Source organism: Artibeus jamaicensis, unplaced genomic scaffold (genome assembly GCF_021234435.1).
Source record: "Artibeus jamaicensis isolate MK-2021 breed Jamaican fruit bat unplaced genomic scaffold, CSHL_Jam_final contig_685, whole genome shotgun sequence".
Taxonomy (NCBI): domain Eukaryota; kingdom Metazoa; phylum Chordata; class Mammalia; order Chiroptera; family Phyllostomidae; genus Artibeus; species Artibeus jamaicensis.
Genome location: NW_026521924.1, coordinates 16,938,384 through 16,962,628, shown reverse-complemented (window position 1 = coordinate 16,962,628; position 24,245 = coordinate 16,938,384). Strand labels below are relative to the sequence as shown.

The 24,245-nt window shown below is 44.2% G+C and overlaps 1 protein-coding gene across 1 annotated transcript in view; it reads right to left on the bottom strand.

Moving 5' to 3' along the window:
* The window catches only part of CHMP4B (charged multivesicular body protein 4B), a 41,582-nt gene extending 19,309 nt beyond the window's left edge, over positions 1 to 22,273 (bottom strand). The window contains exon 1 of the mRNA XM_037143242.2: positions 21,987 to 22,273. Within this exon, the coding sequence (XP_036999137.2) occupies positions 21,987 to 22,176 (190 nt within the window). The 5' untranslated portion in view covers positions 22,177 to 22,273. The remainder of the gene's footprint in view (positions 1 to 21,986) is intronic.
* Positions 22,274 to 24,245: the final 1,972 nt, after the last annotated feature.

Sequence of the window (24,245 nt, the reverse complement as noted above, 5' to 3'; positions counted from 1 at the left end):
AAAGAAGTAGTCAATAAATTGATTCCAAGTAGCACTGGAAAAGACATAGACATAGAAAAGGCTTGCCAATCTATGACATCCTTGACACTCCATGACATCCTTGCTGGAAAAGCCAAAATGCTGAAGAAGCTTAAGTTTGAATTGGGAAAACTCATGGAACTTCACAGTAAAGGCAGCAGTTCTGGAAAAGCTACTGGGGGTAAGACAGGCACTAAAATTGACTGTGCTGATGGATATGAGCTCCCCACCCCCCCAATCCAAAAAGCTGTATAAAATTCAGACTTTTAATAGTGACAAATAAAAACCTATTTGCGGTGTTAAAAAAGGAAAAAAAATGTACCCTAGGTAAGTCCACGTAGGTGACAGGGATAAGGTGGGAGTTTGGCTAAAGCCCTGTGTACTTACACTTACACACACACACACACACACACACACACACACACACACACACTTTCCCATCTTTGGGGGAACTTGCCTCTTATTTTTACACTTACCCTCCCTGGCTGAGGAGCCAGGTGTTAACAATACCCACCTCCTCTCGAATAGCCTTTGCTTCCCTTCCCAATTACGGTGAATCCGAATCAAGGCAGCTCCAGCCTCTCCCTTCTTAGGGGCTGGAAAAGCCTCTCTTCCCAAATATCATCAGCCTAAGTCGCAGCTCCCAGCTCTTCTGCATACTGAGGGGAAGGCCTCTCCAGCAGCTGAAGCAATCAGGACCCAAGAGCAAGAGGACTGTGCCCAAGGACTATAGAGCCTCGTGTGGAGTCAGCTGGGTATGTGTTCTTGGGGGCAAGGGGATGGTGCTGGGTGCTTGCTCACAAGATCAGGGTTGGGCTATGTGAGCTGGGGAAGGGGAGAGGAGAGAGTGTGTGTGGATTTGTTTGGGGGTTGCCTTTGCTGGTCCTTTCTCTACTTGTCACAGCGGTTTTTCTAAACATATACCTTAATGTTCCACTCCCCTGCCTAGAAAATCCTGCACCACCTTTCATTCTCTAAGCTTCATCAATCTTCTAGTTCTCCCCAAAAGCTACTCTCACTCTTCACCTGGCGAGCTCCCACTGGTCTTGCAGGGCTGTCCAAGCACCAGCTTCTCAATCATCCTACTCCCCCAGGACCCTTCTCCTACACTGAAGGCTGCCGCCTTAAAGCAATCATGCTATACTGTTACTGACATCACCCTAGACAGCACAGTGAGCTTCCTGGGGACACTCTCTGACATAGAGAAGGTGTTCAAGCCCACATCTGAATGAATGAGGAGGAAGCAATGCCTACAATTTGGTCAATCACTTAGCTTCAACCAGTGGTTTTCAAGGATTCCTGGGCCTAGGGAAAATGTTTTAGAGTCTCTTCAAACAACCAAGCCTTTTCCGCCAAGCCAAAAAGACTTTAAACTGACCAAGGACCAGCTGTCATTGCTTTCCACATAGGAGTTTATTCGAATTGCATCTGGCCATTAAAACTATCTCCATGGATGAAAAACCCCAACAGGCTGAGATTCTCATAACTTTTTGAGAAAGCTCTAAGATTTTTATCCCTGCCAGTTCTTGCTGTTTATGAAATCACAAGAACCCACTGGTCTACTTCCCGGAGTAATGATAGAAGAAATAAGGAATCCGTTCCTGGCTCTATCCTCCTAGAAATAGAAAAAGGTTGACAGTATTCTATTTCTGTTTTTTTTTGCAAAGCTTTGAGAAGACATGCTCATAATGGCTGGGAAGACCCCCTCCTTACACCCCATCCCATACATTTTATTATTTTGTGATTTAGGTCAAATCTCACTGCAATTAATTTCCTGGGACTAGCCAAATACTAATGCTGGAATAAGATTCATTTTTATAAACTGCTTGAAACAACTGGGTCAAATAATCCTGAAGTCCCATAAGGTGGGAGTCAGGCAGACCTGGGTCCACATACTGACTGTATCATTTCTAATCTGAATGATCTTGGGTGACTCTTGAGCTTTAATTTCCTCGTTTATAAAATGGTTATAAGACAGTAAAATAATCCTACCCAGAACTACAATGTCTATCACCCAGGAAAGGTTCAACGAATACGGGGATGACCAAAAAGTTCATTTGGTTTTTTCCATGAGACAGCTCTAGTAGTGCTTAGTTGTCTTTAACTTCACTCAAAACAATTTTGTTAGACTGTGTTGTGACAGCTGTCATATCAGCATGTGTTTTTTAAAAAGCTTATCAAAACTGGTGAATTTTACATAGCCATTTAAAAATACTAAAAATGGAAGAAAATACACATCATTTCCAGCATCTTATGCTTTATTATTTCAAGAAAGGCAAAAACGCAACTGAAATGCAAAAAAAGATTTGCGCAGTGCATAGAGAAGATGCTATGACTGATCGAGCATATCCAAAGTGGTTTGCAAAGGTCTATGCTAGAGATTTCTCACTGGATGGTGCTCTATGGTTTGATAGACCAGCTAATCGAGACTAATATTAACTGAGAACAATCAATGTTATACCACATGGGAGATAGCCGACGTATTAAAAATATCCAAATCAATAAAGTTATTGCTGAAAATGAAAAACATGTCTTTTATTTTATGGAAAAAAACTAAGCAGACTTTTGGCCAACCCGATATTAACTGAATCAGAAGCTAGATTTTTAAAAAGATTTTATTTATTTATCTTTAGAGAGGAAGGGAAGGAGAGAAAGAGAGAATACCAATGTATGGTTGCCTCTCATGAGTCCCCTGCTAGGAACTGGCCTGCAACCCAGGTATGTGCCCTGACCGGGAATTGAACCGCAATCGTGTGGTTCACAGGCCTGTGCTCAATCCACTGAGCTACACCAGCCAGGGCCCAGAAGCTACATTTTTTTTTAAAAATCCCATATTGTCATTCCCAAAAGGCTCTTCCCAAGAGCTATTTATTTATTTATTTATTTATGAGAGAGAGAGAGAGAGAGAGAGAGAGAGAGAGACATACATCGATTTGCTGTTCCATGTATTTATGTATTCATTGTTTGAATATTTATTTAAATCCTCAACTGAGGATATGCTTATTCATTCTTAGAGACAGGGAACTAAGAAAGGGAAAGAGGAGGGAAAGAGAGATGACAGAGAAATATTGATCAGTTGCATCCAGGGTAAGACATTAGTAACTTGATGACCTTGGGCAGGTCACTTAACCTCTCTGAGGCTCACTGTCCGTATGTGTGATACGAGGATAATAACACCTGTATCTCACTGGATCATGTAAGGAGGAAAGCAGCATATGCAAGGCACTTATGTAGTCCAATACTTGACAGGCAATAAATCTTCATTCCTTTCCATTTTAATATGGCAAAAGAATGAACACTAAGGCTTAAAAGTTAAGTAACTTCCCCAAGATTGCAGTTAGTAATTGATGAAGCCTAAATTTAAACCCAGTGTGTCTGACTTCAGAGCTCTTGTTATTATTACTCCCATTTTACAAACAATGACACAGATTCAGAGAGACCAAAGAGCTAATCTTAATGGCAGACATCAAATTTAAGCACCCTTCTGTCCAATGATTAATCTTGGTAGAAAAAAAAACAAACAGTAAAAATAGATTGGGCGCAACAATGTGAATGTACTTAAAACCACAAAACTGTATACCCCAAAATGGTTAAAATGATAAATTTTATGTTATATATATTTTACCACACAGACAAAAAAAAAATAGATTGATTTCATGAGTTTGCTATCTGATCTTCCCTGCTAAACATTGTAGTTTATAACCATATATGTGAGAATAATAAAACTGGAAGACTAACAAACTGCACAGAATAACCAGAAACCAAAATACTGGGCCGGGGAGATAATTTCTATTCCCTTGAACAATATACAACAGTACTAGATTATAAACTGTTTAGAAAAGAATGTTTAGAAAGGAAGTTGGAAAACAGGCTTCCTACCAAGGCCTCTGGGGTCCCATGTAGTCAATTAAAAAACAAAACATACAAAGGATAAATGCTGAGAATTCTCCAGCCAATTAAAACCCTTTATCCTGGCCTCAGTATCCCAAGGCCCTCCCACAGATAACTGACAGACAGGTTCAGAGTCTTTCCTGTCTCCCAACTCTCACTTCTATTGGTACCTTGGTTTTCCCGGCTCCAAATGTGGAGGGAAACCATCCAATGCTCCCTGCCACTCCACTCACCCTCTCTGCCTTCAGCCTCACCACCACCCTCTCCTAGCCAAGCTTCCTTCCAAATCCTGCTGAGCACTTCTCCAGACCATCTCTGTACCGGATCAGACATGAGACCCAGTTCTGGTTCCAGCTCGCCTGTCAAATCAAAGCCTTAGTTTCCTTATCTGTGAAATGAGGGTGGGGAATTGTAGGGGAAGTCAGAGGTTCAATATGGCTCCAGCAGTGAAGGTGCTGGCCTCTGTTTAACCTTTGTAACTGTTTAATTCTCTGTAACCTCAGGTTTGGCTGACTACCCAGAAAGCCAGAATGCCATCCAAAGATAATCATCGGGCCCCCAGGAAGGACATTAATGAATGTATAGAGTGTGGATAACTGCCTGATGCTGTTAACTTGGAAATGCATTGTTCTTTCTGGTGGTCTATGTGACCACTCCCCATTAACCCCCTGTCCTGGCAGGGGTTCGGATTTTTTCCCAGCCAGGCTACCATGGAAAGCAGCTGCTTTGCTCATGTAAGTTTCTCCCATTGAAGCTCTTACAAATTTGAGTAAGGCTACATACCAGTTCTTTAGAATCAATCCTGAATTTAGACTTCTGAGGCTTTCTCCCAATAGGAATAGATGCAGATGATCAAAAAGTCTCTTATGTTTCCAAGACACAGTATCTCATCAGAACCTGAATAAGGTCAGCTAGGCTGAGCCATCCACCCTTCTTTCTTTCTTATCTACTGTCAATACATGTACCAAGATATAGCTCTGTAATGTCCAGATGTCACATAGCATCTTCATGCTGACCATCTCAGGTGCTGATCTTTACTACCTTGGAGATAATTTCTTTAAAGAAAGGAATGATTCTGCATCTACGAACCACAGAGCCATATGCCTTTATTAGCAATTAAAACAAAACACAAACTTGTTTCTCATACATGAAAAAACATCAGAAAACTCCTTCTTGGATCTGTTTTCACTAAAGATGCAGAAAACTATGTTTTTAATTATTGGATCACAGAAGGCAGAGAAATTCAGGCCAAAATTAACTCAGAGTAGACTGATATGGTCTTGGGGGGCTTATGAAAGCACCTCTTGTTTCTGCTTTCCTCCATACGGCCTGTGTTCTCCCCCACTTCCCAACAGAGAAGGCAGGACAGCAAATACTACAGATGTGGATTTTCGGCTGGGTTTGTACCTCCCCAAGTAGCCAACATGGTCCGAGAATGCAAAGAAGAGACTGAAAATCTGGCCCATTTCCTAATTTATAGGCAGTGAAAGGACTGGGGAAAATTCTGTGTCTACACAAACATACACCCTCCCTTCTGCCTGCAAGAGGCAGCCTCTGTGGCATCCACCAACACGAGCAACAAATGGTCGGAAACTCTCAGGAGTTTAAGATGGAACTTTACTGGCCAAAGCTTTACCTGCGCAGGGGTGAACTCTCGAGGTGTCTGGAGACACGGTGCCAAGATGGCTGCAAATGAGAGTCGCGCCTGGCGCTTACGGCCTAGGGTTTTTATTGGGGTGAGCAAGCAAGCAAGCAAATACAGACGCAGAGATAGCTGTTAGCAATTGGCTATCTCGAGCGAATACACATGGCTATGCTCTCTGCTTGCAACAATGGATACTTTTCTGCAAAGACAAGGTCATTCAAAGACAAGGTCATGCACAGGTGGTTTATCTTGTTCAGCACTCTTTGTACTTTCTGTACTTTCTATTTTCCTTGCTGAGTCAGTCTGGAGCCTGCCTTGGGTTCCTCTTGGCTACTTTTATCTAATTCCGGGCCTAACACCTTCCTCCTCCAAGCTGCCTCTCATAGGCCTTCTCAAGATCTCTCTTGGACTCGCTATAATTTGTGATAGGCCATGAGACTGAGACAGGCCAACAATGATGAGTTTCTGCACTCCCAGGTACTCCCAGCACAGAGCCCTGCACTGTTAGGTGTTTTGGAAACATATATTGAATGAGTAACAGAAGGAAAATATAATGGTGTCTGAGGTTCTTAAAGAGGCAATAGTAAGTAGAACTGCTCTCTTCTCACGTCCTGAGCTACTTACTAAAAAACTCATCAAGACTGCTAAAGTGCTGACAATGGTCTATGTCCTGATCTGGGCGGTGGATATGTAGGTATATACATTTGTAAAAATTTACTGAGCTGTATACTTAAGATTTGGCTGCTTTACTATAAATAAGTTATACCTCAATAAAAAAAATCAAGCAGCATCAAAAACTGCTATTTATAGACCAACTCTTTCTCAGATCCCTTTATACACTTCACAATCCTCCCCAGAGTCCAAAAAAAAAAAGGTTAAAACTGGGAATTATTCTGAACCCCTGCATGGGAGGCCTGGGGTACAGGAAAAGACAGTCTGGTAGCAGAGTCAGGAATGTAGCAACAACAAGACCTTGGAGTTTATGATCCTCCATCCAGGCTGAGCCAGTCCGCCAAACCACCACTAACCAGTTCTGACTCAAAAGAAAACAACCCCCTAAAATAGCAACTGTTTGCTCCATCTCTCCTGTCAGCTGGTTTTCTGCATGGTAACTTTAAATTTCATTTTTGAAACCATTCTGGCAGGACTGGGAGGGAGCATGTCACCACAGTGTCTACTGAGAAGCAATGAGGCAGCAGCACTCACTGGAATGAGGAGGTAGAAACGACGGGTCTAGTCCCAGGTTTGCCTTCATGAGTTGTGTCACTTTTAACAGGCCACCTACTCTCTCTGGGCCTGGGATTTCCCCCTGCATGGGCAAGATGAGCTCTAAATTTGTGTGATTTTTTTTCCAGAGCTGCTTAGGAGATAGGAATGTACTGTGGAACTTAATAAAAGTGAGAGAACTGTTTTAATGAGCACTAGAAGGGACTTGAGGTTTTAAAGACCATAATTTAGAACCAGGTGGGTAAATGGCTTCCAAATTCTTAAGAGGCTTAGCTGCTCATGGTGGCACCGGGATTTACACTCCGCACAAAGGCCTTTCCAGAGAAGCCCACCGCCCTCCCCAAGACTCCTAGCATCATCTTCAGTTGCCATTCTAAGGAGCAGATTTAATTAAAAGGACTCAAGTCAGACCAGCCCATAGCAGTTGGTTCCTTTCTCTACTTCCCTCACACAGGAGACAAATCACCTGCATCCTGTGGCCCAAAGGTGGATCTTTGAGGAAGTCAAGCTCTGCCACAAGGAAGCACCCCCGCTATGCTTAACTGGTCAGTACAGGGATTTTGTCCAGCAGAGCTTGAGCCTGCTCGGCCTCAGCAGAAATCTATGGCTCTAATTTGCCAAAAGTCTGCCAGTCAAGTCAGAGCAGGCCGGAGGCTCAGACACCAGGACAGATGCCCTCTAGCATCTGTGTTGCTTGCCTGGACAAAGGCTCCGGGGAGCAACTAAAAACCATTACCAGCTCTGGCCTCTGAACTAGGGAATCGAAATGGAAAAATGTCCAGCACCTTCTACAAAACAGTCTGTGGCTGCTCTCAGCTTCTACAAAGAGCAGGGATGTACCCACACTGTTAACAGACAAAATGAATGCTGAGCTGCTCCATCTTTTTATGCAGCAAAACTGCTTGGAGCAACACCTTGTTCTCTGGAGGGTTACTGTACAGTGGGTACTTGTTGATTCAGAGAATGCTGGAGCAGAAATGAATCTTGGCATTCACTTAATCCATCCTTTTCATTTTACTGTCAAGAAAACAAAGGCCCGGAGTTAGGAAGACACTTGCCCAAAGATACCAGTTGACGGAGACAGAGCTAGAACCAGGGTGCAGTGTCTCTAAGTCCTAGAGCTCTGCTTGACCATCCTGGGTGATGGGCGGGGGAGCACCCAGACAGTAGGAAAGCTAACAGAGAACTGGGAGCTCAGGAAGGGGGGGGGGGGGGCAGGGTTCACTTTCAGCTGTTTCTGATTAAGACAGCAAGCAGAGAGTTGGGGTTGAACTTAATGTATGGCCTCAGAAACACAGGTCCTCATCCTCAGCCAAGGGAATTAACTAGCTCCTTCTCTCGGATCAAAGATAAACATGAAAGGGAGATTATATAATCTCAAAGATCACAACTAATTGAGTGAGCCAGCCAGGCACTGGGAGTAAACATTCAATATGAGGCAGCCAAGGACCTGATTAATAAATGAGGCTGAGTCAAGCTAATTTAGGGAAGATGCGCCTGCTTACCTTCAGCATGTAACCTGAGATGCTCTCAAGGGGAGAAAAGTTGCTAGTCTGTCTCCAACCAGTTGCCCAGGATATGCTGGGCTTCAGGCTTCAAATAAAGCAGAAGGGGGACCAAGAAGTAACTAGAAAAAGGGTGGTGACCCCATGGGTCCTCTCTTAGAAGGGAACAGCCCCTCTACCCACCTCATTCCCTCAAGCAGTAATGGGCAGAAAGCCTACTAAAGGAAAGCTTCACCAGGGTGACATCTTCAGCAGGAAGACGGCCGCTGGTCTCCAGCAAACTGCTCTCTGGAGACAGGAAGTGTCCGTTCAGTTTGTGCCTCAGTAAATTCAACCTAACACAGATTCCTCAGCTTGGCATCCAGGGCCTCCTCAGAGAAGTGGCAGCCTACCTTTTCAACTCTCACTGCACCTGAGCCACCAGGTACCTGTATTGCCTCACCCCTTCCCAGCACACACAGTATATGCTAGTCCTGGCTCCTATAATCCCCCTGCCTGGAATGGCCCAGCTCTTCCTGTCCCCAATCCTGCTCATCTGTGTCCCATCATCTAAGTCAACATACAGTCCCTTCACATGAAATCTGCCACAGTGGGCACTCAAATGTTGGCTGAACTGGGTGGAACTTAACATAAGAAACTTTTTCCTTTTTCTACTGTCATCTGACAGAAACGGCCCCATCCCTGAATGCCAACCGGTGGCCCAGCTCCTAAACCGGGAGTAGCTGGCTCTCTTTCAGGGACAATTTGCGTGGCTTGGCCTCTCTGCCCCTTACTTCTGAAATAACAGTAATAGTGCCTGTCAGAGAAGCTCAGTGCTTTGAGACAAGAGGTTCTGGAAACACAGATTCTCAAGTCAAGGCCATTATTTTAAACTCCCCTTAGACCCATGCACCATTTACCAACTAATGCTAGGAACTTAAAACTTGTTTCCAGCCAATGCTTCTTCTTTTATTGCAAATTCCCTAGTGTACAGCTGTTGAGCGTGCTACACTGAGGACTTCAGGTATCCTGTTGGCTTTTTATTTCCACAGAGTGTGGAGATTCTATCTTGAGTGTGGACAGTTCATAGTTTCAAGAAAAGCCCAGAGTTTTCTGGCCTGCTGTTCTCTAAAATCTCATTGTATAAATGCATCGATTGGTTCCCAATTGAGGAGCTATGAGCCCACTGGGTTCACAGTTATCACTTCACTGCTCTGTCAATGTGGCCACCTGGCACACTGCCTGTGCACCACATGATGACTGTATTTACCACACAATAATAAAAACAACTACCACGTGACCACCTAATACCACCATTCATGCCAGGCAGTCCTAGGACAGAGACACAAATAGTGGGTATTAAATAAATACTGGTTGAAAGGAATTATTTTCTCAATTAATGGATACTAAAAATACCAATATTATCACATGGCCATCCCTGATGTTTTTGGAATTAGAAAAGAATTCTTCAACCTGGAAAAGACTGAGGACCTCTGGGTTGATGAAAGAGTCCTGGCTGGGAAAAATTCAGGTCTGGGTTTGAGTCCTGAAACTTTCTGGCCACACTCCCAGGAAGCAGAGCCAGGAGGCCCTGAGATAGCTCTAGACCTGGGTCTGCTCAGCAGAACAGAAGGGTAGTTTTAAAAGCACTCTCCTGGATCCTCCCAGCTCTGCTCTTTAAGACCCTGCACCCTCAGGCCAGCCTCTGCTGCTCCTGTAGGTCTTCACCAGCCATGGAACAGGTTCTCAACCCCTGGAGCTCTTGTTCCCTGGAGGACAATAAGCAGTGTTTGGAGACATTTTTGGTGACCAAGGGGGTACTTGGACATCTAGTGAGTAGAGGCTAAGGATACTGTTAAATATCCTGCAATGTACAGGACTGCCCCCACAACAAAAAATTATCCAGTCCAAAATGTCAATGTGCCAAGGCTGAGAAACACTGCTCTAGAGGCCACTGAGAAAACTAGCTTATTGTGGTAAAAGCCACAGTAAGCCACACTGGAAAATACACAACGCTAATGTAGCAGACTGAATAAATGAATACAGTGAATACAGGTTCTCAAGACATTCTGGACACATATGAACAGTCTCCACTTCATCTTCTCTCTGGCACCTGTCCCAGTGTGTATAAAATGAGCCAGTCACTCTAAGGACTCTCAACTTTGTCCTCCTAAACCTGACCTATACCCATTATTGACACACAGCCTTGCTGAAGCTGGCAAGGGAATCTGAAATTGGGCATTAATAAGCGGGAGGAACAATAGTGCAGGAAAGCATGAGACTTGCAGCCTAAAGAAGGGTTCTAGTGTTGACACAGTCCCTAGGAAAACCACTTAACTGCCGTGAGCCTTAGTTTTCTCCCCTGTAAAATGGGGTTAAAATCACACCCTACCTACCTTACAAAGCCTCTTTGAGTTTCTAAATAAGATCACCTTTGTGGAAGTGCTCTGGAAGCCATAAAACCCTTTACAAATGAGAAGTATTTCCCTGCAGAATAACAGGTGTTCACAATGTGGAGGGAATATTATAAAAATTTATTTAGCACTGGCTGGTGTAGCTCAGTGGATTGAGCACGGGCCTGAAAACTAAGGGATTGTGATTTGATTCCTAGCCAGGGCACATGCCTGGGTTGCAGGCCAGTTCCCAGCGGAGGACACATGAGAGGCAACCATACATTGGTATTTCTCTCCCTCTCTCCTTCCCTTCCCCTCTAAAGATGAATGAATAAAATCTTTAAAAAAAATTACTTACAGTGACAGGATTTGGACCATTGATAAGTTATAAGTACTAAAGGCTATGAGAAAACCAAAGATACCAGAACCCACTGTGCTGCAGCCCAACTCAGGAGTCCCGAGGCTCCTGGGTCAGCCCTGTGACTCTCATAATCCTAACTGTGGCCTTCTCATCTCTAAAGGGGATGGGAGTGTAACACCACTTCATGCACGGGGTTGATGAAAAGATCAGACGTGATCAAGTTTGTAAAGTGCATGGCATTTACCAAAGGTGGGAAAAGGCTTTCCTTTTCTGAAGATTTTCTTCCTGAAAAAAATTTTTTTTTTTACTTTGAATCTAAGTATAAGATGGGCTGTCTGCAGCCACCAGCCACACAGCCCTGTCTGCCAAGAGCAAACACTGACTGTCAGGCTGACATCCTTCCTTGGACATGGCTGGAAGGCTAGCAGAGTCCACTACAACTCAACAACCAGCTCTACTCCAGACTTGCTAAGCGATCCACAACCACCTACTTACTGCCCAGTATGCAAGATTCTAAAGGGAGAAAATGCCCTGGAGAGATGAAAGCAACCGATCCACCTGATGGAGAATTAAGAAACTAGCAATCATTTGGGATTTAAACGTTTCCTCTGTCAGTCAACATTTTCAAGTCTCATGAATTCTGTGGACACTGAGTTGGTCAAAATCCTCACCCTAATGTGGAGTCTTTCCAGTGGCCTTGTCCCAGTAGCAACCTCTCTCTTCAAACCTCTGCATAAAACAGCGCCAGACTACACACATGTATGTCTCATTTTTGCTTTTACTACTATCAGGTCTCATAAAGATTAAAAACAAGGAACTTACAGTTCTTGCATATGCAGATAGTAAAGAATCCACTCCTCAGGTTTATTAGTCCCTACTTCTTTTTACCAGAAGCAGACAGTTGTAAAGCAAATTTGTAATAATTATCAGAATATTGTTTTTTAAAGATTTTACTTATTTTTTTTAGAGCGAGAGGAAGAGAGGGAGAGAAGCATAGGTGTTTCTGTGCTGCCCCCCCCCCCCCACCAGGGACCTGGCCTGCAATGCAGACCCGTGCCTCACCCGAGAATTGATCAGGGACCCTTTTGCTCGCAGGCCAGTGCTCAACCCACTGAGCCACACCAGCCATGGCAGAATAAGCTGTACTTTAAACTTAGTATTCCAAAGCTAATTATTTTATGACCTAGGCGAAACATTCATCCATTCTTATGTCCTCCCAAAGGCGCTTCTGATTCAAATAAAGTAATTTTTAAACATACTGTGCCCTGGCCCTGGCTGGCATGGCTCAGTTGGTTGGAACCTCACCTCTTAGACAAAAAGGTTCGATTCCCAGTCAGGATGCATATGGGAAGCTATCAATCAATGTTTCCTCTCTCTCCCCTCCTCCCCCTCACCACCAAGTATATCCTCAGGCATGAATTAAAAAAAAATAAAAAGTGCTGCATGTGTTTCCATGTTCCTGGTTTTTCCTTCTCAAAAATTTTTCCTATTAATTCAGTTTCAAGCACTCATACATTTTGAGTTCCCTTCTGCTCTAATATTCTAGTACTCTCCAAAATAACCACTTAATAAAACACAGATTCAAGCAATACACACATGCACCCACTCTACTGTATATCCTATACTCTGAATTCCGAATATGCTTCTAGAACAGATCACACTGTATCCTCATTATACTTGTCTTCTTGTCTGTCACTCTAGTTAGACTGTGAGTGTGTCAAAGACAATGACCTGTCTTCATCTGCAATTACCCAGTAAACTAGGACAGTACCTGGCACACAGCTCAAGTTAATACACATAGACTCATGAATGAAGCACGTTTCCAGCTTCCTTCGTTAAAAATGGACCATCTGAAATGAAATGAAAATGCCTATGTAGCACTAAGGCCAAAAAAATTGAAGATCACAATATCAGAATCCCTACAGTGCACAATATCCAAACCTGCCTCAAAACTCCTAGTTTCCTTTTTCTCAAATACAGTACTCTACGCAACACAGCTAGATGAACGCAAACATTCTTCTGCAACTTCCAGTTATAACTCTAGATCTGAGGTGATGTCATATCCAACATGGGCGTTTACACCCAACCCCCACCCCACCGCAGAGCTGCCTACACCTTTAAGAATTAACAGGAAGGATCATATTGTCATCCTCAACCCTGAAGTGTGGCAACTGCTCCCATCTTCAAACCTCCACCCAGCTCCACTTAGGGTGCTCCTGTGGGTGGCACTTACAGCCAATTTTGGACTTTAATCATTCCCGTCCTAGGTTTATCCCTCCACCAAGAGTGTGAGTCTCCAGAGAGCAGATTATAAGGCAGGGCCTCACACTTGGGCATGGTTTGGACTCAGAGCCTCCTAGCCCTGAGCAAACTCCACTGCCTTGAGTGTTTCATAGGAGGAAATTCCCTTCGAGGTCTGTGCCGAGCCCCAGGCCAAGCCTCCTGAGCAACCTGGTGCTTGATGCATTTTTTTTTTGGGGGGGGGGGCTGTTTGAGTTTTGGTTCCTTTTCAGACTGAAAAGAAGGTAATGGTCTTTGCTGGGTTTAACCCAATTAGGAATCCCTGCTCAAAAATTCACCGTCACCCCAAAATCTGGAAAAAAAATGTCATCTTATAGAATCGAACAGGACAAGTGTGATGATGGAATGTCCTGCTTTATCATCCCACCTAACTCCTGCTACCCCATCTGAGAACTACTTGCATTTGCTAGTTTTACTTTCTCCCTAAGCTCCTGGAAAAGACACTTAGATGAGTGTAAGACCCCAGTAAGAACACGTGTGGGCTCTGTAGTTGTGATCGCTTTTTTCTCGGAGAGAGCCACAGATCTGTTCAGCTATAGGATCCACTGGGCCAGGCTGGGTCGTTTTCACTGCCTGGAAATCCACATAGCATCTCAGATGGCTCCTAACACAGAACAGGCACTCAGCAGAACGCCTGTCCCTCTTGATATAGAAAACCGGTCGATCAGAACAGTATCAATGTCATATAAACAGGACAGGAAACAGTCATAAAGCCACTGAACAAGGAAATCAGAACTCATCAAAAAATTTTTATGGTAAAAACAGAAAAAGATATAATTTAAAAAACACATTTCCTAGCCCCCACCCCCCAACCCCAGTGGCGTGAATTCCTCTTCATCTGTGGCTCTTAGGGCACTACACACGAGCCTCACCAGGTAGAAATTCTTTCTTTACTAACCAGTCCCCCCAGTCAGGCAGTGGTGCTTCCTGAGGACGGGACCTTCCTCTAACTTAAACTGGGGCTGTTCATCTTTCATGAAAAGGCTGTTACCCTACCAGCAGAACGTGAGCTTCAGGATCTTTTTCAAAGACGGGAAGATGACCTTCTATTAAACCATTCATGTTCTGAGGCCTCATCAGATTTGGAGGTAATTGAAGGTATTTGGGGATAGGGTGAGCTGGAGAAGAGTTTAATCTTTGAGCAGAAAAAAGAGTGAGCAAATGGACCAGAGAGACGGCATCCCTGAGTGTCCAGGAATGAAGACTAGCCTGGACATATGAAAAATGCCCAAAAGTCTCATTTAATCCCCACAATAACTATAAAGAGGTGTTTCTCAAACTTTAATGTGCATAAAAATGACCTGAGGCTCTCATGAAAATGCAGGTTCTGCTTCAGAAGATCGGGGTGCGGCTTGACAGTCCGAATTTCTAACAATTCCCCAAATGTTCCCAAAGACCACACTTTAAGTAGCAAAGTTATATAGTATCCTGTTTTTGCAGCGGAAGAAGCTGATGCTCAGAAATATGAGACCTGCCCCAGATCCCAAAAGTAGTAAGTAGGAAAAGTGAAATGTATCAGGTCTTCTGATCCCAAACCTAGTGCCTTTTCTACCATACCATACCACTAATCTTTTGAACTAAAAAGCCACAACCACGGAGATGTATAATTTCATGAACCCCTCAAAAAGGTCTTCCAGCCAGCTCTGCCCTATAAGGAAGAGGGAGGAGAGAGCTAGAAATATCAGCTATGGGAGAATCAAGCCAGTCAGATGCTCTTGTTAAGAACTTAAATCCTTCAATCCTTCAGCTAAGACTCTTGAAGAAGAACCAAACAAACTTTAGGGGTTGCTAGATGTTCACTGCTTTACTAATGAAAGGCCACAGCAAAGTAACTGCTTTTCAAAAACAAACAAACAAACAAACAAACAAAAAACCCTGTCTCAGTGATATGGGAATTACCAGGGCCAAATAGCATGCAGAACCAAATTAAACCCTGAACAAATGGCCAGTCCTGCATATTCTGGGCTGTGCTGCTCAGACTGTGGCTGGAATATTAAGAATATTCCACTCTGCCCATTCCATATCTTAAGAGCAACACCGGATGAGCAGGAGAACATCCAGGGGAGGGCAGTAAGAAAAGAACAGAAATGCCAGGCAACAGAATAGTTAATGGAAGAGAGACCTGTTCTAGGGAAGTGCAGGCTTGAGACATTAGCACCATCTTCCTCCATCTGTCTAGTCAAAGAAATATGAGACCTGTTCTGAGGCCCTAAGAGGCAGAATGAGCAATCTCTTTTTCCAATAGAAGAAACACAGTTCACTCTGTCAGAGCTCAGATTTGCCCCCATGGCTTCTAACTCCAGATGCCACCTTCTCTCTACTACCCCAAGCTGCTACCACCTCAATCTGTACTGGACGTAGGCACTGCAGGAAGACAGATCTCAGTTCTAAAAAAGAAAGGTGATTTTATAGTCAGAGTTGCCCAAAGACAGGCTATGCTATAGAGTGGAAGGATAGAGCACCTAATATAAATCCCGTCAGCAGAGAGGTTCAATCAGAGGTTAATCGCTTGGCAGGAATACTGCAAAGAGAATTTGGGCATTGGATGGGTGGATGGGTGAGATGAACCTGCCAACCCTCAGAGATGAATTAATCTCTTCCTGCTGCATTTTCCTCTGGCACTTCATTTGTACACTCACCACAATTTTCCTTTTATACGTTGCTTGTACATGTGTGTGTTTCTCACTGAATTATGAGCTCTTATAGGAAGAAGGGAGTATCAGCCATCTTTATATCCCTTACTGTGCCTACGACTATACCTGGGAAACTAAGGAAACATTTATGTCCCTCCTATGAGCCAGGCACTCTGCTAGGCACTTTACATATATCAACTTACTCCATATCCTCACAAGAACCCTAAGAATCATTATTATTCCATTTTTATAGATGGGAAAATTGAAACTCAGAATGGATAACTGCCAAGGTACTGCTGGTGAGTGGTTAAGCTGGTATTCAAATTTAGAAATCTTTGCCTACACCATGCATCTTGATGCCTGCCTCCCTCCTAGAAGGAATTCAATAATTACCATCTGCTGGCTTGAGACAAACACCTTTAAAACAAGGTAGTACTATATCCAGCTAGGTCTGCAGTTGTTTCCTGCTACTACGCTTAAACTTTCCTTCTAAATATAGTCATCCACCTACAAAATGACCAATCTAAAGTTGTTGTTTTTGAATATCCTCTCTCTCACTTTTGAAAACACAGTGGCATAGCACAAAATAATCCTGGGCAAGAGGCCCACATTCTCATAAACCTTTCCTACCCAAAGGAACTCCTCAAGGCCCCAAGAGCCCTGCCCCTCCTCCCAATCCTCCTTGGCTCCATTTCAGGGCTCTGGACCACTGTAAACAAAGCAGCCCCTGGCTAAACCTCAGAGATGTACACTCACGCACATCCTCACAGGCCTCCTTCTCCACACGCAAACTCAACTCAGAACAACTCAAGATGTCCCTGAGCAAAACAGTCCAACTCAAAGGTTCTCACATTCAGCTAAACTTCCAGAGAAAATCTATCCTGAATTTCAAATCACATTATAAACCTACTGGCAGGCACTTAAAAATATTTAATCTCCCTGCCAAATAGGGCAAAAAAAAATTGTCATTTGAATTAAAGGCGCCAGCATGTTTGGACAGCCAACACATAAGGCCTCCCCGACATTCCATCTGTCTTAAGAAGTAAACCAAACCCAATCTAGCCAACCATTTCTTCAAACAAGAAATCTAAGTGTCACCGAGGGAAGTCCCCACTGCTCAGTTCCCTGGGTGGGTTTCAGGTTTTCCATCCCTGGGCCTCTGGGAGGGGAAGATTCCTGCTGGCACACACACCATTAAGATGCTGTGATTTTCAACCTGACACCGTGATTCCAGAGAACCAAAAAGCCACGTTCACTATAAATTTAACTTATTAGGGTGTCTTCCCACATGCCAATGTTTTACAGCAACTTTATTAAACATGAGAGAGTCACCCTGGCTCCAGCAATGAGCAGGACTTAATGAAGACATATTTCCCGTGAGTTCCTGGCCTCTCTGCATAGATCAGACATTTTCAGCTGAACCTAAATTAACCTGTAAATGAACTGATTTACATCCATAAATCCAAAAGAAATTTACCAGTGTGAGGTGTTTGAGATACCCAGTCTCCATTTCCCAATCTCACACAATTCTCTTGTTAAAAACTAAAGTATTATCCTCTCTACAAACTGTTCTCATTTTTATTAAAACAAGGCAAAAGGGAAATCTGAACCACCTAGGTAGATGTTTCATAGTTACAATGCCTCGAGAAGAAAAGAATCTCTGCTATCTGGTCATCCTTCTTAGGAAGAAAACCAACAGGACACTGTTTAGACAGGTACCAAAAAAGGCCTAAGTTTGGGTGATTTTGTCACTTCACCTAGACTGCAATCCTGTTTTTTTATATCTAGTTCTCAGCAAAAAAACTTTTCCATTTTGACAGTCAAACCAAAGAAGTCTGATCAACAATAACTTTGTCAGGAAAGTATACTTGATATTCACATTGTACCACACGCTTTCATACATTATCTTAGCTAATCCTCACCATATAGTCATGTGAGATGAATACAATTTCTACTTTATAGAAAAGGAAAGTGATGATATTTAAGTTTCCTGGATGGCAGGAGCTGTGTCTGGTGTCTCTGCATTCCTAGCACTGAGCATGCACCTAGGACACAGCTGAAGAGCCCACCGCATGTTTAAGAATGAATGAGTTAATGACTAAGGGAAAGGAAAAGCAATTTGGAAAAATATGCAATCCAAATTTTGCTCTAATCCCCTAACTGAAACCACTGCCTGGAACACACCTGCACACTGTAAATAATGTACTTGACCTTCACAGGTTTGTTTCAAAGGACAATTTATTGTCTTTCCAATGTGTATGACACAAGGATAGCATCCACATTTGGCTATACAGTCCACAGGGCAGGGCCTGATCCTATTTCACTTCTTTTTCTCCCACTGAGCACCACACCTTGCACAGGTGGAAGCTTAATGAGCTGAGCAATGACAAAGGTCATGATGATACCTTTAGCCATAAGGGAGTAAACAGAACGCCAGGTGCCCACAGCTACCAGAAGAACTGGTCTCTGAGTCATTACACCCTCTCTCCAGCCTCATTTTCTTCTCTATACCATGGGAATAAAAACAGAACATACGCGTTTTCATTCATTTAATAAATATTTACTAAGCACTAACCACATGCCAGGCACTCTGCTAGGTGCTGGAGACATAGTGAGGAACATGAGTATCACAGCCTGCCTCATGGAACTCACAGTATCCATGGACACTGTGAGACTCCCATGACAAAAGGACTTTTACAAACTTCAAAAAACTATACCATTATGAGGTACTGCTCCTCCTCTGTGTTCTTCATCGTGGTTAATGGCATCACCCTACAACCACTGTCCAAGCTGTAAACTTGGGAATTGTCCTCAATTTCTTCTCCTTCATCCTGCACACAGTTCTAATCCATCACCCAGCCTCTTCTGATTCTCCTTCAGAAAAGTCTGACATTATTACTTCTCATCTAGTTTTCCATGCTTCTATACTAGGCACTTGTTCCCACCTGAATAATTACAAGTCTCCTTGTAATAATGATAATGGCAAGCATTAATTGATCACTTACCATCTGGAAGACATTGTTACTAAGAGCTTTGTGTGCATAACATAATTTAATCCAATAAGGTAGATACTAGTACCCTTATTTACGGAAGAGGAATCTGAGGTGCTGAGTAACCTGCCCAAGGCACGCACAGCTAGTGACAAAGCTATGGCTCCAATCCTATCTGTGATATTCTACCCTTAACTGTTACTGGATCCCTGCCTCCAGTCCCTTCCTGGCTGGCTACACTCCTTCCTTTATGGTGCTGCTGGAGTGTTCTTTCAAATATCCGAGCTGATCCATCTCTTCTGCTGTAAGACAGCCAGTGGCTCCTCATCATCTCCAGGTCAAGGTCTAAAGCCTACAGGCCACTCCCGTGTTAGCTATCTGCTGTCCTGCCACACTCTCACAGCCCCCCCACCCCCCGGAACTCTCTGCTGACCCACCTCTCATCCCCCTCCTCTGGGAAGCCTCCTTTGCCCTTGCCCTCCAGATAGGAGCCTTCTCCTCTTTAGCCTTCGCCCCAAGTACACACTCATGTTTCAGCACTAATTGGTATGTTTCCTTCCTTCTCCCTTCCCCCTCCACTCCTCTCTCTCTCTCACACACACACACTCACACAAACTCAAAAAAGATAAAACAAAACTACACACTTTCAATCCTGAGCCCCTGGAGGGCAGGCACAGTGTATTTTTCATCTCTGATTCTCTGGGTCGCAGCACAGTATCAAGTAAGTGCCTAAATGAGTGGTATGTGGTGGTGACAACACCTCAGCACTATCCCAATAAGCAGAGCTCTTTTCCCCTGGAGGACATGAAAAAGAAGGACAATAGCTCCTGTCCTCTCAGACAAACTCAAGAAGACAGACCGCTTTCAGCAAAGTTATTACAACTGAGATTGGTCCTCCATGGTCTGCTGGAAGCCTCTCTCCAAGCCTCTTGAAAACCAAATTCAATCACCTCTGAAACTGTAGAAACTAAACTAGCTCCAGACCAAAAGATCACAGGAGAACTGCTCTTTGATGGGAGATGAGATAAAATGATGCCCTTCTCAACAACCCTGCAATGAGCAAAGTATTCCAAATGAGACTGGCAGAAACAATGACTCTAATTACTATGAACATCAGAGGATCCTGATTGAGAGTCATCTAAGAAAAAAGCTAGAGACAGCAAACTCTCACCTGTTCTCCACTGCAGAGCTACAACTGGAGTCCAGGCCACAAACAGATGACTACAGCCGCCTTCTCACTGGTCTCCCCACTCCCATCCTCACCCCCTCCACCGGTCTGTTTTCCAAAGAGCAACCAGATGGTGTTTCTAAAACTATGATCGATGATTAGTACATGCACCTCCTGCATAACACCCTCCAACAGCTTTTCATCCACTTGAAATAAAATCCAAACTCTTTACCAAGAAGTTCAAGGTCCACTCCCCACCCCCTTATTTCATAGCACTCTCCTCTTCAATCACTTCATTCCAGAAACAGAGATCTTCTGTTCCTTATAAGAAGCCAACCTCTGAGCCTTTTCCTATGCTGTTCCCCCTGCCCACAACACCCCTCCCTAGATTTTTACAGAGTTGCTTATTGCCCAAGGAACAAACTTACCTTTTCAAACAGGACTTCCCTTACCACTCTATCTAAAGTAGCACCCCTTCCCATCTCATCACTCCCCATCAGATTTTTTTCCTAGCACATCACAACCAGACAATACTGTCTTCGCTTATTTTCCTGTCTCTGCCTCCTACCTCATTAGGGTGGAAGCGAATCCACCCTATGAACTATGTTCACAGTTCATCCTATGAACATAATGCATGCAGTAAGCATATAGAAGGAATTTCCAGAGGATGTGCTATGGACAGAGAAGCATCCCCACGACGGGCCATTTTGTTCTTCTGTTAGAATGAGAGAACATCTACTTAGCACCTACTATGTGCTGAGCACTATAAATCCATGACCTTCCTTTCAGAGAGGGAAATTAACTACCTTCAAGGTGACAGGGCTGGGGACTACCAGACTACTGAGTTAAATAACTTATTTAATTGTACAGCTGGCTCCTCAATGCCTCTCACCTTTGCTTTTCTTAGGAGGAGGGTCTCATGCTATCTATGGTTCACTCTCACCTTGCCATAACAAGAAAAAATCAAATATGTCTAAATTACAGTTATTAAAGCATTTTCACATTCACCTCACTTGACTATAAAGCACTTACCCAGAAAGCCATACAACAAGAAGTAAAGTTCCTCAAGACTCAATATCCCAGCCCTTAAACACAGCAGAGGGAATGGGGGAGGAGTCTCAGCCAATGGAGGAAATGAATTCTTATTTCTGGTTTTAAAGGAACGGGGAAGCAGTGAGTCACGGGGTGAAGGCTTGGACTGCATGAAAACTCTAAGACCTGGCTCTGAAGCAACAAGAAGTGAATCACTGAACTGAAAGGCACTTTAGGACTCATGGAGGCCGAACCCTGGTTGATAGATGGGGGGTAAATGAGACACGAGCAAAAGTAACCTGCTCAAGTTCACTCAGCATGTGAAGAGAGCTGGAACCACGGTTCTCCTCGCCCCCAGCTCCCTTTTCTCTCCGTCAAGGAGGCTTCTCAAGGAAAATTCTGAGTCAGAGAGTGGAAAGAGGCCAAGAGCAGCTCATGGACTCCATAGAGGGGTAGGAGTGGGACCAGGAAAGAACAAGTTAGGATGTGGGTCAGAAATGATCCAAGAAGGAGGTCCCTGGGAAGGTGGGTGAAGGCCGGCCAGAGGGTGGAGAAAAAGGCAGAACAGAAAGGAACAGAGTGAAGGCAGAGTGTTGTGAAAACAGGGTCTGAAGGGGCCTGGTAGAGTAAGGGAAAGCCTGAGGGGTAGAGAGCTTGAAATGACAGTCTGATGGTGGAAGAATCCAAGGATCGGGTAGACACCGAAGGGAGTCAGACTGGGAAAGTGCCATGCCCGGAAGGGCACGGAAAGGAGTGTGACCGGGAAGACCCTGGTGCGGTCCGATGAAGGTGGAGTCTGGGCCCAGACGCTGAGGGGAGTATGAGGGGGCCGGGCCGACTCACCGCGCTTGTTTTTGGTGCCGTGCTTCTTGGCGGCTGTAAGCTCCTGCTCGATCTTCTTCTCCAGGAATTCTTGTTTCTTACTTAGCATCTCCTCCGTGTCCCGCAGCCGCTGGATGGCCTCCTGGGGGGTCGGGCCACCCTTCCCAGCTTTACCCCCTCCCGCCCCAAACAGCTTCCCGAACATCGACATGGTTGCTGCTCGCCGCGCCGGCCTGCGCCGTCCGTTCCGGCTCGGCTAGGCTCCAGCGCCCGCTCCCGGCCCAGCCGCTCCCAGCCGCCGTAGGCCTCTCTGCCTTCACCCAGCAGCTGAGCCCGGCCGCGCCACCTCCCACAGGCCCCCACGCCCGGCCGGGCCGGCGTCAGGGAAACGCGCCGCCTACTACAACTCCCGGTAGGCAACGCGCTGACTGTGCCTCAAATCTAGCAGAGAGAGGCGCGCGGCATGCCGGGAAGCTATAGTCTTCCGGCTTGAGGCAATGGGCGGTGCTACTTTTGGCCTGTTTAGGGTCAAAGGGCGAGGTGGCATGCTGGGAAATGTAGTGTCCTTGGGAAGCCGATCTGTAGAGGAAGGATAGAAAGAGCAATAACAGTATTTAAGGAAACAGTAATCAACATTCTGCGTATTGCATGATGCAGACATTGTGAAAAGTGCTTTATACACATTATCACATTTAATTCTCACAATCCTATGACAGATGATACACCTATTTTGTAAGTGAATAAACCAAGACTGTGAAATTGAGTGATTAACTTAATTTACTATCCTCATCTTTGCATTTGCTGTTCCCTCTACCTGGAATGACTTTGTAATTCTAATTCACCTAATAGGCTCCTCAAAACCTTCACAACTGGATTTAGATTGCAAAGGTTCAAAACCCACTTTGAATACTTTCTTGGGCAAGTTGCCACTTGTATAATGTGTACCTACCTCCCTTGCAGAAACTGTATACTGGAGAAGATGACAGGATCACCTTCAAGCTTATATAAGCTAGGGAATGTCAAATGCTTACTTAGCATAGGCGCTCAAAAGTATGTATTCATTTCTACAGATTCTGGGTCATCATTACGCACAATAATTAAATCAGGAGGAGACCCAGAACTTTCAAAGGTAGCAGAAGTATTGAGAATTTTTCCTGCTGCATTACACAGGCCCAGCTGGATGTGGGGCCACATCTTATTGTTTTCCCTTCTTCTTGACTGTCAAGAACCACTTCAGCCCTGGATGGTGTGTCTCAGTAGACTGAGCACCAGGCAGCAAATGGAAAGATCACTGGTTCCACTCCTGGTCAGGGCACATGCCTGGATTGCGGGTCAGGTCCCCAGTTGGGGGAATCACACATCAGTGTTTCTCTCCCTCTCTTTCTCCTTCCCTTGCCCTCTCTCTAAAAATAAATAAAACCTTTAAAAAAAGTATCACTTCACCATCCATTAGCAGTGAGGCTGTGATTAGAAGCCAATACTTTCCCCAAGCCCACCATTCTAATTTGCTGCTTCCAATTGCCAATGTAGAAAAACATGACTTCTCAAAGTCTATTTTTCTCCTTTCCTGAAGCTCTCAATATGTGAAGTTGCTTGGGAACAGAGTTTCAAATAAATGACAGCTTAGCTGAACTTTTTCTCTGTTATTTCACATATGAGTCTTGTCTCTTTCCAAGGCTATGATCTATATGTGAAAAAACACACCTCAGATGCTGTCTTTCTTGTAATCTGCCACAATCTCAGCCTGCATACATAGGTAGCCATCCTCAGAGGACAGGAGAGTTTATTTCACTCAACTTTCCAGGGTAGATGAAATTTTTCAAATGTGAGAGACATGCAAGAATTCACAGCAGCAAAAATTTGTAAAATATAAGTCACACTTTTGTTTGTTGTGTAATTGAGACATTGCAATGTTTATATCAAAAGAAAAAAAAACAAGGAGACTTCAATCAAGCCACCTTATGGGTACAATGACCCCTCCACATCTAAGCAATCTTCCCTCTCCCCTCTTTATCTAAGGAATGCTGCAACCAGGCATAGAGGTAGCAAAACACTTTGCTGGGCTTCAGCCATGACTCAAAGAATATATACATAACAGACCCTGTAGGCCCTACCACCATCAGCCTTATATTGCTGGGGCAAAGCTGAGGATGACAGTGGAGCCTCTGTCGTAACTTTGGGAGCCCAGAAAAACATCTTGGAGATATGATAGCAGAACACTCAGATTTAATCTTAATTACCAACCCCCACCAATTGGTATGGGCCACTGAGATTTCTGGG